The 15,362-nt window shown below is 48.7% G+C and overlaps 5 protein-coding genes across 5 annotated transcripts; 2 read left to right on the forward strand and 3 right to left on the reverse strand.

The window, feature by feature from the left end:
* Positions 1-290: 290 nt before the first annotated feature.
* On the forward strand, positions 291-2,212 carry YEL023C_1 (Uncharacterized protein; the record flags this gene model as incomplete). Its single annotated transcript, XM_031146821.1, has 6 exons — positions 291-351; positions 413-423; positions 496-1,014; positions 1,065-1,122; positions 1,180-1,508; positions 1,670-2,212. 6 exons carry the CDS (start codon positions 291-293, stop codon positions 2,210-2,212), a joined length of 1,521 nt encoding a protein of 506 aa, XP_031008237.1.
* Positions 2,213-2,615: 403 nt separating this feature from the next.
* Positions 2,616-3,379, reverse strand: LHYA1_G001843 (uncharacterized protein; the record flags this gene model as incomplete). The annotated part of the gene is made up of 2 exons (XM_031146822.1): positions 2,616-3,319; positions 3,370-3,379. 2 exons carry the CDS (start codon positions 3,377-3,379, stop codon positions 2,616-2,618), a joined length of 714 nt encoding a protein of 237 aa, XP_031008236.1.
* A 1,858-nt stretch (positions 3,380-5,237) lies between these two features.
* mfs1_3 (MFS glucose transporter) lies at positions 5,238-7,085 on the forward strand (the record flags this gene model as incomplete). The annotated part of the gene is made up of 4 exons (XM_031146823.1): positions 5,238-5,264; positions 5,395-5,536; positions 5,592-5,870; positions 5,926-7,085. The coding sequence occupies 4 exons, from the start codon at positions 5,238-5,240 to the stop codon at positions 7,083-7,085; spliced, it is 1,608 nt and encodes a 535-aa protein (XP_031008243.1).
* A 452-nt stretch (positions 7,086-7,537) lies between these two features.
* las1 (Pre-rRNA-processing protein) lies at positions 7,538-8,999 on the reverse strand (the record flags this gene model as incomplete). The annotated part of the gene is made up of 2 exons (XM_031146824.1): positions 7,538-8,249; positions 8,710-8,999. The coding sequence occupies 2 exons, from the start codon at positions 8,997-8,999 to the stop codon at positions 7,538-7,540; spliced, it is 1,002 nt and encodes a 333-aa protein (XP_031008242.1).
* A 1,293-nt stretch (positions 9,000-10,292) lies between these two features.
* LHYA1_G001846 (uncharacterized protein) lies at positions 10,293-11,453 on the reverse strand (the record flags this gene model as incomplete). Its single annotated transcript, XM_031146825.1, has 1 exon — positions 10,293-11,453. One exon carries the CDS (start codon positions 11,451-11,453, stop codon positions 10,293-10,295), a length of 1,161 nt encoding a protein of 386 aa, XP_031008241.1.
* Positions 11,454-15,362: the final 3,909 nt, after the last annotated feature.

Genomic DNA, 15,362 nt, shown 5'->3' on the forward strand with positions numbered 1-15,362 from the left:
CCGGCTTATGTAGGTATGGCAGGTGCTACCTACTAATCTACTTCTAACATCAGCTTGAAGGTATGTGAGGGGCTGAGATGTGTCCACATTCCTACATATAATCCCCTACAACAACAACAACCTTACTTATACTTAATCCTCCTGTCCATCTTTACTCCTTACTAGAGCGTGATTGAATGAATAGTTACCCTTTCCGGATATCAAAAGTATTAGATTGTGCTTGTCGACTATCACCTAGGTTTAATCCAGTCAGCCCCCGCTATCTGCCTACTTTCAGAAGATCGTTCACTATGGCTTCGAGCCTTGATTCAAAGAGGAGCATTGGCAAGAAGATGGTCATCGCGTGTGATGGTGTGTATCTATTTCCCTTTCTCTACATCTCAACCACTTGCAGCTAATACCACCTTCGCAGGAACGTGGCAGGTACCGCTTCCCCATACTCATCATCCCATACGAGTATTCGGCCAGAACCACCTAACCAAAACGGATTCATAGAACAGCGATCAAGGCTACGACGACTCCGTCTTCGCACCACCGGCAGCTCAGATCCCCTCGAACGTCACACGCATCGTCCGCGCCATAAAACACAAAGACGACGATGGTATCCCCCAGGTCGTCTTCTACCAGCGTGGCGTGGGCGCCAACGGCGGCGAAGAAGATAAAATCGTGGGCGGCGCCACGGGTGTCGGGCTCTCTGAGCACGTCCGCGAAGCGTATGGATTTCTAGCTAACAATTTCGACCCGGAGTCTCAAGAGGCGCTCAATGATGTCTCCAAACCTATCGACGAGATTGTGCTGCTGGGATTTTCGAGAGGCGCGTTTACTGCGAGGGCTATTTCGAGTCTGGTGAGTGATGTTGGGGTGTTGACTCGGGCGGGGATGGAGAGCTTTTGGGGCGTTTTTGGGGATTGGATGAAGCAGAATGTGGAAGGGAGGCAGAGTGAGTGGTTTGAAAGTCGGTTTGGGAGGAAGGTTTCTTTTACAGATCCGGTGTATAGGCAGACGTTGATTGAGGTATATTCTTGAGACGAAGGTGGAGAGAGATTCGGCTGATTTGATGGTAGCATGGTATTACGAGATGGCCGATGCCAATTCGAGCTGTTGGGGTTTGGGATACTGTTGGTAGGTTTGACTGACCTCTTGGATGTTTGCGGTAGCTGACAGCTTATCTCCCGCTAGGTTCCCTCGGCATACCTTTACCATTCCATGCAGAAAATGTCAAGGAATTCTCTTTCGTCAACACCAAGGTAGCCGTGCACGTTCAACATGCATTCCAAGCACTTGGCCTCGACGAGCATCGAAGACTGTTTACTCCCACGCTCTGGGAATGGCCCACTAATGACCAAAACCTGAAGAAGCTCAAACAATGCTGGTTTCCAGGCGTGCATTCGAATATAGGCGGATCGTATCCCGACGCCGGTATTTCCAATATCACACTCGCTTGGATGATCAGCCAATTTGAAGAAAGTGACGGCGGAATCTTGACATTCGACCCTATATATTTGGATGTAAAGATAACTGGTTCTTTGATTTTGCCCTACCCCCTTCTGTCATGTTTCGTCTCATGTGCTCTACCTTTTCCTGAAAATTCCTAGAGTGGAAATATAAGTTCCCTCTACTCCCTCGAAACTGTCTTGCATAGGAAATAACTAATTCCCCCATGATCCAGTGGCTACAAGATCTGAACAACGAATACTACATCAAGCAAGCACAACCAATTCGACCATGGGCCCTTAGCAAAATCTACGACTCAGCACCCCACACCACAGTTAAGGGCATTGTCGCGGGTCTCTCACCCGTAGTTCGTACCCCCGGCCGGTATCATGTCGTCAATGACAAAACCGGTCTTGGAACCAATATACCATTGAAGAACACATGCGAATTCATTCATCCCAGCGTTCGCATCCGCATGGATAGCGGAGGACTTGGTACAGAAGAGGACTCCAAGCATGTTTCAGAGGTATCACATCTTCTGAATGCTGCAAAGGGTCTTGTAGGCTTGAATTGGAATTTGAATAAGTATTCTAGTCCTGCGCTTAAAAACTATGAGCTGGTCGAGTCGGTGGGTGTGCAGAATGGCACAACAGGAGCGGGTGGTGTGGTTTGGAAGGCGAAGGATGGGAGTGAAGGGTTGCCGGAGGAGGAGCTGGGGAGGACGGAAATTAGGTTGTTGAAGAGGAGTGTTGACATGGCTAGTAAGCTTCAAGGGTAGACTGAAGTTTGGGACGAGTATTGGGTCGTTAGATTGATTTAAGTTGAGGGGATGGACAGGATGGAAAAGGGTCTGTTGTTCTTTAGGAGGTGGATTCGTTGAAGGAGTAGGATGTCGCTCTTATGCATTTCCAGTTGGGCAGTCCGAGTCCGTGTAAAGTTAGGCAATAGCAATACCCCTCATGCTATTTTTACCGAGAAAGAAGCTCGCATCTCATGTGATGGAAGCCACTCACTTGTTTGTATCAGCCATTGTCACTGATTAGACACGCTATGGGGTAATGCGGTGTGTATGGGTCTATGTTGATTCTCTTTTTCTCGATCTCTTTTTCTGCTGTCGTTGTAGCGAGAGGTACAGTAAGTCGTGCTATTCTACTTTATGACTGCAACGCCTCCCAATATACTTAAGCCTCAACCTCAACCTGTTCCCCAGAAGCAGGCTCCCCAACACTCTCTTTCTCCTTCGCCTTATCCCCCTCCCCCTTCTTCTTCTCAAGCTCCCTCATCAACATAGCGACGAAATCCTTAGCTAGCTTATCATAACTCCCCTGCAACGTCGTCTTGATAAAGCTCATCAACATCTTATTACTCGTCACCCTGCCCTCCTTCTCCAACACGCACTCATTGCCACTGCCGTCCTTCCCCTTGCTAGTCACCTTCCACGTTGTCACGCTGTGCACGCCCATCGGCGCCTGCGTGATGGCGATCATGCCGCTTGGCGTGCGCTGCATGCTGGTCTCGTAGACTATTTCGTCGGGGATGAAGCGTTTGGACCAGCCGCCGCGCCATGTGGCCTGGCTCTGCTCCTCTGCTCCCCCTTCTCCCTTTCCGCCCGTGCTCGATCCTTGTCCTTGCGGTGCTGATGTTTCGACGCACGCATAGACGGGGATTTCAGCGATGGCGGATGCGGAGGTGGGTTTTAGGGATGCGGGGACGGATTTGTAGAAGGCGTGGATGGCGGGGGTGGGGAGGGGAGTGGCGGATTTCAGGAGCGGGTTTATGGTTAGCATTAGGGCGGGGGAGTGCAGGATGCTGAGGATTTCGGGGAGGGTCATGGTGGGGGGGAGGGCGGTGGTTGTTGTTACTGTTGTTGTTGTTGTGAAGTAGGCTGGGTGGGAGTGTTAGATGGGTGTTGTGCTGTGGAGTGGGTGGACTTACATGAAGACATGATTGCTGTCTTGAGTTGACTTGGGGAGATGGGGAGTTTGTGCTTGGTTTGGGAGAAGGAGAGGAAGAAAATATATAAATATATTAGGATTTAGTCTTCAATTGAATTGCGTCGAGGTGGAGGGAATTGATTGATGGATTGATGGATTGACGGATTGATGGATTGATTGATGGATTGATGGATTGACGGATTGATGGATTGATTGATGGATTGAATTGAACTGTGGATATGGGAGTCCTGGGAGCTTCACGACTGAAACAAAGAAACATGTGCCGTCGCCGAGGAAAGATGCGAATGGTATCAATTGATCTCGAGACTGGACAATCGATGAATAGCAGTGCAGTTGAGATCTTACCTTACTTACCTATGGACTGTACTTAGGTACTTACCTGATCTCGGAGACCGAGTGAATGTGCGTGTGTTACTGACTGTAGCACAAGACTTGAAACAGGAGAGAGTGAGATGCTTTTTTGATTTCAGTGCCTGTTGTTGTCATCGTCGTCTGTCTATACCACGTGAAATTATGGAGATATGGAGACCCCGCATCACGTGAAAGGGGTTACATAACTTTCGGTAGAACTTGTACTTGTACTTGTACTTCTGTACCGATATATCGTAAGATCTTACTGTATTTAGACACCGTCCGGGTCGCTTCTCTGCAACGTTGCAATCATTCGGGCCGTCGAGTCTGGAATATGCTGATCGTACGGATACAGTAGTATCTCCGAGAAAAGACGCATTGTAACGCATCTCCTCTGCCGTCTGGAACATCAGCACCAAATAAGGGAAAAGAAGAGAAGGGAACAACCAGAGATCATGGGAGTTGCTTCGTAAAACTTGCAGTCGCAATGACAGGAGATCGGGAATGCTGTGACAGGCGGAATGGAAGAATAATTCTACTCGTTCGTGTTCCGTATTGTATGGAACGATACCATAGAAGACGGGACGGGTTGGGTTTTCTACTCCAAACCTGACCAAAAAAAAACCTTGCTGCAGCTTCGGTGTAGGCTTGTGCTTCCTCGGCTTGGAAGAGCAGAGCGCCTCAGCCGTTATTGTTATTGCCATTTTATATCCGCTCCTCAGAAGTAAAAGTTGTACTTTATAGTTTCTCTTCCCTCGGACCATTTATTCCTCATGATTGTGCCTGATCGAGTGGACCTAACAAGATCTCGCGTATATCTCCATCCCATGTCTCCAGTTCCCCAAACACCCCACCTTGGGGGAAATCCAACACTTTATATTGGCAGAGCGGTTTAATTAAAATTTTCGTACAAAATAAGGTCTGCGATGCGATCGATATACCTTCGTACGACCAAAGTCACACGACATGTCTCACAGGACAGCCAAACAGATGGCACCATTAAGCGGTGGCCAGTTTATCATAAGCACTCCGTACGAAGTACACTGTCGCGTGGGTCCCCCCGGACTTTGACATAATAGACCATGCCTTTCTCGTGGGAATGCCTTCAGGGATCGGCACCCTTGAGGCTCGAATCGAAGAGTTTGCTGGGTTCTGCCGCACTCTGACCAACAGAATGCTTCACACAGGCACAAGGGTCGAGGCGTGTCATGTCTCGTGAGAAGTCATCGGCCAATAACTTTATTGTGAATGCATGCCATTGTTAGCGGCTACCAAACTGAACGCAAACAACATCGTACCTTCCAAGGATAAATCCCAGCATGCTGTTATGTGATCGGTCCTTCTGCCCAGACAGATAATATATAAATAACAACTCCACATCTCCGCAATTCTTATAACTTGACTCTTTCCGCATCCTAAAGACTCTAGAAGTCATCCAAACATAATCATTGAAAACAACAAACATCCTTACTCGTCTGAGGACCTTCAATCGCCAACATGTATACCGTCGGCAATGTTTACGTCGTGAGTTACCTGCTTCAAAGAATTCCCCTTTCTCAGCATTTGTCGTTTTCCAAGTCAAGACTTGTTTCTACCTTGGGTGTGCGACTGACAGCACGCTCCTCCAATTCATGCTGACAAGTGCTCCTCCTAGATCGCCGCGGCCTCTGTGATCGGTGGTGGGCTGTTTGGTTTCGATATTAGCTCCATGTCAGCTATTATCTCCACACACGCCTACAAGTGTTACTTCAACCAAGGCGATGAGCCCTGCAAGGGTCCACAAGCCAATGTCCAGGGTAAGTTATTCACAGCCAACCTCCTTGGAAAGTGCATTATCTGACAAGTGCACAGGAGGAATCACCGCTGCTATGCCTGGTGGTTCGTGGCTTGGAGCATTGGTCTCTGGTTACCTCTCTGACCACCTGGGACGAAAGAGAGCTATCCAAATCGGTGCCGTGATCTGGTGTATCGGCTCCATCCTCGTCTGTGCCTCGAATGGAATCGCCATGTTGATCGTTGGCCGTATTGTCAACGGTTTCTCTGTCGGTATTTGCTCTGCACAGGTTCCGGTTTACATCACCGAGATCGCACCACCATCAAAACGTGGTAGACTTGTCGGAGCCCAACAATGTAAGTATATCGCTTGCATCATTAGCTATGGAACCAGTGACTGACAAAACATTAGGGGCAATCACCTGGGGTATCTTAGTCATGTTCTACATCTCCTATGGGTGTTCGTTTATCGACGGCACTGCCGCTTTCAGAGTTCCCTGGGGTCTGCAGATGATTCCTGCAATCATCCTCTTCTGCGCCATGCTCTTCCTGCCAGAATCTCCTAGATGGCTAGCCAAGAAGGACCGATGGGAGGAGGCTGTCCATGTTCTTGCCTTGACACACGCCAAGGGTGACGACAACTCGCCCTTCGTTGCCAAGGAGATTGCAGAGATTAGAGAGGTCGTCGAGTTTGAACGCGCCAATGCAGATGTCACATACTTCGAACTCCTGAGCCCGAAGATGATCAACCGAACGCACATCGGTGTCTTTACTCAAATATGGTCACAACTCACCGGAATGAACGTTATGATGTACTACATTACCTACATCTTCACCATGGCTGGTCTGGGCAGCAGCGTTCTCTTGCCTTCCTCAATTCAGTACATCATCAATGTGGTCATGACCGTTCCTGCTCTGTTGTTCGTTGACAGATGGGGCCGTCGCCCAACTCTTCTCATCGGTGCTGTACTCATGATGTTATGGCTCTTTATCAACGCTGGTGTCCTCGCCACGTACAGCAAAGTGCCAAAACCAGGGCAATTCGACACCAATGCTGAGTCTATGGCCATCACCGGTGCACCCGCCAAGGCTGTCATTGCATGCACCTACCTTTTTGTCGCTTCCTATGCACCTACCTGGGGTCCAGTCTCATGGATCTATCCCCCAGAACTCTACCCCCTCCGCGTTCGAGGCAAGGCCGTCGCTCTCGCAACCTCAGCAAACTGGGCCTTCAACTTCGCTCTCGCATACTTCGTCCCTCCGGCGTTCGCCAACATCCGCTGGGAGGTCTACATCGTCTTCGGTGTCTTCTGCGTCTCCATGTTCATCCACGTTTTCTTCGTCTTCCCAGAGACTAGTCAGAAGCCTCTCGAGGAGGTGGAGGGGATCTTCGATGATACCACCCCTGGCTCCATCAGATTCCTCGGTACACCAGCTTGGAAGACATCTGTTGACACGCGCGCTCGTCGTCTGGAGAGAGGCGAACTTGATCCAGAAGACAAGCACGTGGCAGCCGTTGAGCATCATGAACCGTCTCCAGAGAGAGTTGCTGAGATTCCCAAAGAGGGCTAAAGTACTACTCGTTGCGTGAAGCAGTAGGGAAAGGGCTTTTGAATACCGTTAGTGTTAATTTGGAATAGGCGGAGGGAAAATGGGCACGAGAGGTTACAGCACGGTTTGTGTTAATGACGGCCGATACCTTTTGATTGCTGCACGAATTATGATACCACCAAAAACTTATGAATACACACACCTCCTTACCAATATCTATCCTGACTGCTTGAAATGTTGATCTGTGAAGCATTTCCGAATTGCGTAGCTGGTTGGAGTTGAATCCCATCCCACACTGTGGACCGCATGTTCAGTGTAACTCTGTATGTGGGCTCATGTCTAGTGTGGTGTTTCGATTTGACGTATTGATATGAAGGTTCATAGCCTCCCAGTCAGGGAAAGCCCTGCTATCGCACGCACGAAACGTCAAGATCTTGAGGGTATACCGTCCGCCCCTTCACACCATCACACCTTCACACAACTCCAATAGGCTTCGGCACCCAAGCGCCTTCCCATGCCGCCCATCCCTTTCCAGAGAGACGAAGATAATCCGCGCCAATAGTGACAGTGTTAGTGTCAGTCTCTCGCGATCCATCATCTGTACCCTCATTGTTTGGATCTATCTCCATCTCCATCTCCATTTCCTCCATTTCCCGCTTCAGATCTTGCAGGCTCTTGACAACAGGTATAGGAGGAGGAGGAGGAGGAGCTGAATGTAGACCTGTCTCGGAGTCTAAGAACTGTTGTTGAAGTCGCGACGCCCGCCGTAGAAGTAGAAGCCTTGCGTCGGGATTTGCAACCTCGTTCTGGATCCCCGTTATCGCGGCCATTAAGCGCGCTCGATCCCAACCCCGCGAGCTAGCCTCTACCTCCACATCCATATGCATACCCTCATCATCAGCTTCCTGCAAATACCTCCTCACAAACTCCTTACATTCATCCCCGTTCCCCTCCCGTTCCCCTCCCACATCAACCTCGGACAATTTCACCCAATAAAACTCCCAGATCCACCTCAGAGCCTTGACACTCGCACTCCTTAGCTTGGCCAGCGACGGCAGCTCCTCGTGCGTTGCTTGGTGCCGCAGCTCGACGTACGTGGCGGGCAGGGAGAGCGTGCGCGCGATGCTGTACATGGAGAGTTTTTTGTGGGATGTTTGGTGCGAGTCTAGGAGGCCGGTTACGAATCTGAGGGGAAGAGAGGGGGTTAGTATGGTGGGTGGGTGGGGATGGAGATAAGAGCTTATGGGGGTTTGATGCGGGGTTTAATAGTGAAGGATTGAGATGTGGGTAGGGGTATGGAAATGGATAGTGGCAGTGGTGGAAATGATAGGATTGTGACGAGTGGGAGGCATGTCTACTGATACTTGGCTTTGAGTATGTATATCTCGCCATACTGATTCTGAGACTACCTCGAAAACCGCCCCACAGCCATTTGGAGAGAACAATGATAGGAATTTTGTAAATTGTAAATGAACAAATAGCCCTCCCAGCTTCATTGAAATATACAAAAAACGCACGCAAAGAAAAGATAGCAACGCCTCTCTTCAAAAAAGAAAAAACAAACAGCATACCCAACCCAACTCAACTCAAACCAAAACCAAATCCACAAATCAAAGCAAACCAAAGAAAAACCATTCAAACTAACCTACAAAAAGCCGCCGAATACGCAGCCCTAACACAATACGTCGAATTCCCCGGTACATCATTCAAAATGGCACTCGTCAGAATAGCACTCGCCTCGACCAGATGCGGACAATTTCCCCTCTGCATCCACACCGATACCTGAGCTACAGCTTTCCGCCTCTCTCTCTCTCTATCCGCATCATCACGGACCCCGTTTTGAGTTGAGCTTTGGCCTTGGTTGTTGTAGAGCTGTTGCCGGACGAGGAGGAGGTCGGCGGGGGTGCGCCAGGGGGTTATTATGTATTGTACCATTATTTGTTTGTTTCTGCTTTATGTTTTACTGATACTGGGTCATGTGGATGGATGTAAGCTGGAAAAGAGCATGTAGTAGAAGCTTCTTGGGTTGTGATGGAGTCGGAGAGGAAAAGGAGGTTGATTTTGATTTTTGATGCCAAGACAGACTATCTTATGCGGCTCTTAGAACTAAGCGAGAAGCTTATTTCTTTGGAGGGGATGGGAGGTAATGAATATTTTACTTTGGACTGGTATCCTTCATTTATTGCCTACTGTATAGGTATCTGGGTATGTGGGTTGGTTAGTGATGAAGCTTTCTCCAACTATAATAGTTTTGAGTCTTAGTAGTCTGTAGCTGCGAAATTTGGATTTCCCGGCTAGCTGCATGCTGCGGAGGCACCTCCGGGAGTGGTGTTATTGCATTCCTACCTTAAGGTAAGTACTTTAGAGGAAATGCTACAGCAATAGGAGTCCCGACTTTTAGCATTCCTTCTTTGAAAAGCCAAAATCCACTGTCTCAGATCAAGCTGGATCTAAGGTCCAGCCCAAACGGACAAAGTGAGACAGATGACAGGATGGATGTTCCATGCAAATTTCGGACACGTCGATAGTGCAAGTGGAAGTGGAAGTGGAAGTGAAGTGGAGGTGGAGTGCACACCGGTAAGTAGGGGTGGGCGATTATTTCAATCACGATTGGATCAAATTATAATCATAAATAACGCGAATATAGGATTAATAATTAATAAAGTGGAGATTTTCTTTCTCAGCCAATTAGAATGCTATTATACTGCATACATAATTAAAAAATCTCTAAATGTCTTTGACTATTACTTTTAAAATCGCCCACCCCTACCGGTAAGTGGAAGGTCGCTTAAAAGTACCGAAGGCAGGCACTTTTATTAGTATAGTCGTGTTCGCAACTTGGCAAAGCTGGCTGCACAAGGAGTCAAGGACAGATGATCTGCAAAGTACTGTACTTCTAGAGATTCCTTTTCTGGTATGCCGCGCTTTGCGTCGGCATGTTCCCCTTTCGGTGTGAAGTGAAGGGGCAAGCGAGGGGTGAATATCACGATTACGATGTAGACACAGGGCAATATGATGAAGAGTGTTTGTAATATTTTGGTATTTGTAAATCAGAATCTGGACACCTAGTCTTCCAACTGCTACAATTTTTGTAGGCATATTGTGAGTGACGCCTCTATAACTCCGTCGCCGTGGTATTCCCGTCCCAATGCTCAAACATGTTTCCGTCCCAACGCTATGCTAAACAAACCCAAGAGATCGCTTAAAGCGTTCTTAAACACCCACGATCTATAGCCATCCGCTGTGGCCAAACTGCTGGGCTCCTTGTATCGGATATGAAACCGTATTGTTCTCTTTGACCTCATCATCATCTTCTGCCTCTCCATCTTGCTCATCGTCTGTCTCGTCGTCTTCATCCTTCTCGTCCTCACTAGGAGGTTCCCAAGTTTCCTCAAGCTTCAGCCCCTTTCCAGCAGACTCAGGCCGTCGGTATGCGGAACCAAGTTGAGACATCATTGCGGTCCGATAGTTGTCTAGTTGAGGGTCTTGTGGGGGTGACTTTGCGGCCTCAGGAGTGTCATATAGTCCTAATCCAATCAAATCATCACTCGTGTCCTCAAGGTCTGAAAGAGACTGATATGGTATCGACTCTTCAGCGGTGAAGTTGGGCTGAGCAATTTGGATTGGAAGAAGATCATCAGGTGTGGGTGGCGCGGTGGAGCCTTCGAAACCGTTTGTAGCAAAATTGCTCCAATCGAAGTGTGAGTACATTGTTTGGTCTACATCCTGCGCGGGAACTGCGCTGTAGTTTTGCATGTGTTGTTCCATCATGTCGGGTTGCGAGAATGCGTAACTTGAGGTCGAATGAGAAGGCACGGAAGTCTGCTGGAAGTTGTATTGTTGTTGTGTTTGTTGTTGGTCGTAGCCAGTATATGGAGCAGATAGTGGGGAGAAAGTTGATGAAGGCGATGTGTATGCAGAATATACAGCTGAAGTCGGAGGGATGTTCATGAATTGTGCTTGATTGTTGTATTCGAAGGCTGTCGGATAGGAGGGCTGATAGTGTTGTTGAGTTTGATAGGAAGAAGGATGCCAGCTCACTGGCCGATTCGATGTCGAGGGAACTTGAAGACCATCATTCGAGACAAATCCAGTAGATGTAGATGCCGCCACATTCTGGTCCATTGGGGTCACCCTCCGTCGATATGGGTAATCAGCCATCACTGTTCTCCGTCTTCCCAACCCTATCGACCCTCGGGGGCTGTTGCTGGTACTGTTTGGTTTCGCAACCCTCATAGAACCCGCCGTTGAACTTGTTCTTTGCCCATTCGACCCCCTTGCAAGTCGTGTGAGGTTCGACATTGACATCTGTTTGGACACGTCGTCTAGCAGAGTTTCCACCGTTGAATAGCCCAATGGGGCTCTATCCCAATGTCCTGGGTTCATCATCGTTGTTATAGTTGTGTAGGTGGGGTGGGAGGATATGTGAAGTATAGAGGGAGAGGAGAGAAAGTCAAGATGTAGGAGGCATCGAGAAACATGAATAAGAATAAGTCATAGTCTAAGAAGGGAGGGAGATGACATGTTGGTAGAGGAGAACGGGTCCATGTCAAGGAGTCAATGTCAAGCCTAGACAACCGGGAGGACAAATATGGAGGCTACTGTACCTTGAGTTAAAGTTCCGGTATGTCGTCTGTGTCATGGCTGATGATGGATCTGAGGGACGAACGAACCAGGATTCCTTTGCAGGGGAATTCACCGGGTCTGAGCTTCTGCTGGGGAATCAGGATGCATAGTTCTGGTTCTACCTTGGTGCGCCGCTCCATACGGTACAGTGGTAGTGAATTATTTAGGTGAAGAATGATTAATGGTGGCCGAGCCCCTCCCTCCCCTGGCCTGCAACATGCAGAGTTCGAAGGGACAAGCGGCTCCACGACTAGGCTACCTCCCGCGGCTGGGGGAGGTATCAAGGGTCGCGATGCGATGATGGAGGCGCACGGCGTACGCAACTCCTTTCCGGTGTGTGACGATCAAGGATTGCAGCGCCAGCGAGGGACGAGGTGATTGTTTTGATGGTGCTGGTCTGGTGTTGGTGTAGGTGTTGGTGTTGGTGTCTCGCTACGGCACTTGTAGTAAAGTGGCTTTTCCCAGACCGGGCCTGTGTTAGGAAAGAGGGCACCCAGAATAATGAAAGGCGGTCAGATGGGACTACTACTAAGACTAATAGAGAGACACCGATGGATCGAGCAGGAGACGCCCTCCCTCGCTCGACGCCCGCCCTTGCACCGGGAAAAGGGAGTGAGTGGAGTGGGTTGCATTGGATTGGCATGGCGTGGCCATATCACGAATACGCTATGTTGTAAGTCGGTTTCCGAACTCGAACGTTGAGGAGGGCAGCTCCCCAAGAGTCCAATCAGCGACTCATAAACCAGTCCCCAATATGTAATATATGTGGCGCCGGAGAGTAGGGTGTAGGGTCAGGGTACAAGCGGAAAGATCTTGTGGCTGGGACATGTGCGTAACAAGTACATGTACGGAGCAAAGGCAAAGGCACCACCGGAAACACTCAAACACTATCTAATCTATGAGCCTACAGTACAGTACCTCCCCTGCATTATTTACCTGTCACTTCAACCAAGGAAGTGGCCGACAGACATGCAAGACGTTCTAGGATTCCCGAATGAAACTATTTAAAAGTATACCACATTCCAAAGGGGCGGCGTTGAGAATCTGAGTGCTTGGAATTGCTTTGAATGGATCGCCAAAGAAGAATCTCATGTGTCTCTCCCCCTGAGTGCTGTCGCTTATTACGAAGTACATGGGACGATGGATCATGGATAGACATGGACGATAGATGAAAGCCAGCTGTGCAGGCCTTGTGCCACTTGACAGAGAGCGGGGCTTACTACTCCAGGATAGAATTGATTAATAACAATATCATTCAACCAAAACTCACTCAGTCACACACGACTTCTCTTAAGCCTTGCCTGAATGAGGTATCTTATTGGATTCTCGCACTTTAAGTGTCACTATTAAAAAATAGGACGAAACTTCAAGTTAGACCCTCGGAATTTTCCTTGACAGTGCGTACGGAGATTTAGTGGGGAAGCCTCCCAAACCTATGCTCTGGGATCGATAATTAGCCCAGTCTCGTCCTACTGTAAAGGCTAAACCACCGCAAATTCGACTAGCTTCCTATAACTTTCTGTGGGTGATCCAAAGTGGGCCTTCGTGTTGGAAGTATAATTTTTGTACTAGTTTAGCTTTGCCGCTGTTCAGGGTTGCGGATACACATCTGATGAAAGGCGACGGCGACATTGATGAGGTAAACTCGGCGGTGCCTTACTGATACAGTCAGTAGCTAGAAAAGGTCGCAACCCCACGCCAAAACAACATCGTCTGTAAGGGGCAACTCCGTCACAACTCATATTCAGCCAGCATCAAGCCGTGGAGGACAAAAGATTGGGTTTGGGCTGGGCCGCACTGCAATCCACAATCCACAAGACCGGGCTACGGCAAGTCGATTGTGCACCGCATTCCTTAAGCGTCCATGAGGGGGTAAAGTGGGTCAAGACAAGGGGGAGTGGAACCGTGGAAGGCTGATGGAAACGTTTTACACCCCTGCTTGCTCGCATGGCGTGGGGCTTGTTGTTTGGAGCCCGGGCCACCAAAGTCCCCTACTGTACTCCGTACAATACCTCGAGAATCCCTAACGGAAAGCAAAAATGCTGTTGCTAGGGTGGGCCAAAATAGAGCCTTAGTCCCTGACGCATCACATCGACGTCGGGAAGAAAACGAGTCAAACGACATCAAGGATCTTGCCGCTCCGTGCTTTACTGTACTGTACTACAAACGCCGAGTTTAAAGCAGCCGAAGAGACGAGTACAGAGGCAAAAGTCAAGATGACGACTGCCTGACTGATTACTGTACATTGCAGTTTATGTACGTTGTTACCTATTACTGAGCAGGTTAAAATCCTTCTATAGTAGTACTATATGTACTAGGTAGTCATGCTGCCTGCAAATCCCACGATACCCGTCCAAGTTCCAGCACAACAAAATCGATCGTCCTCGGGAATTGGGATACAAGCGTCTGATGAAAATGATTTGGGGACCTCCCACCTTCATCGAGACACCTCACCTCACCTCACCCCCACCGTAGTACCCTAGTATAAATAAATTTACCAGCACCAATACCCTGGAAACACTTTTGGCTTTCTGCTTCAACTAAGACTAAAAGAGCCACTTGCTTTTAGAGTCGGTAGTAGGGCTATGCAGATTACTCCGTAGATGAATATTCTGTGATGACGCGCAAATTTGCTTGGCCCTCTTTGGTGAGAAAGACTTTCCCTCATTGGCTACATGGCAACGACGGGGGTTACTCCTAGCAAAAGGGAACCGAACCGAACCATCTTTGGCTGCTGACATGACATGGACTTCTTAGCCCCTGTCACTTACAGTAAACGTTATGGATCTAAGAAATCGATATGCGCTGTCTCCGGACTTGCAGAACAGAGGTGACTGCTCCCATCCAATCAGATTGGTGGGGTTGTCTGCATAATGTTCAAAATGCTGGGTCTTACGAAAGTAGATTATAAGGCGGATCTTCACTTGAAGGTTCGAGCCTCGTGTCATCCTCGGCTTCATACCGCGGCAGCACAAGTCTTGAACACGGCCTTGACATGGTCTTCTAAATCTCACTCGCGTCCCACGTTGCAGGCGGATATGGTGGAGGGATATGCCGTGTTTCTGGAAGATGGGTTTTGAAAGGCTAACGGACCAAGGATCTTGAGGCGTGGTACATACTAAACCCCTTCTTCTGGAAACATAGTGTTGACCTTCAGCCTGATTTGGTTATACAGGTATTCAGATCCTATATTAATGCGACTGACCGTGTGTTGTACAGTACTGTATAGTAAAATATCCCTTGCGTAAACAAGCACTACTTCTTGGTCCAATTAGCCTTTCCGCATGTCTGACCGCTCAAACCTCCATACTGTATCCTCATGATTCAGCCCAACTAGCCAAGATCATGTTGTGGAAATAGGACGTCAAGTGCAGCCAGCTCTGGTGATATATGGAGGCATATCGAATATGATTGGATCACAAGGTGATGTGCATCTGGGCGGTACGGTACAGGACTGCGCAAGGACTTCTTGTTTCCCCTGGCCTGGTCCATGACCATTAAGAGACTAATGAATTATATATGCAAACTTGCAAAGCCTTTAGGCATGCTGTGGCGCTCTAGCGCACTCTTCCCGCGGCTCGGATGCGAATCTTCTTTCATGAAACCTTCAACATGGCATCCTTATCCTTATCCTCGCTGCAGCCGGTTATCGAAACCATGCCCAACACCGTT

Source organism: Lachnellula hyalina (genome assembly GCF_007821495.1).
Source record: "Lachnellula hyalina strain CBS 185.66 chromosome Unknown contig00018, whole genome shotgun sequence".
NCBI lineage: Eukaryota > Fungi > Ascomycota > Leotiomycetes > Helotiales > Lachnaceae > Lachnellula > Lachnellula hyalina.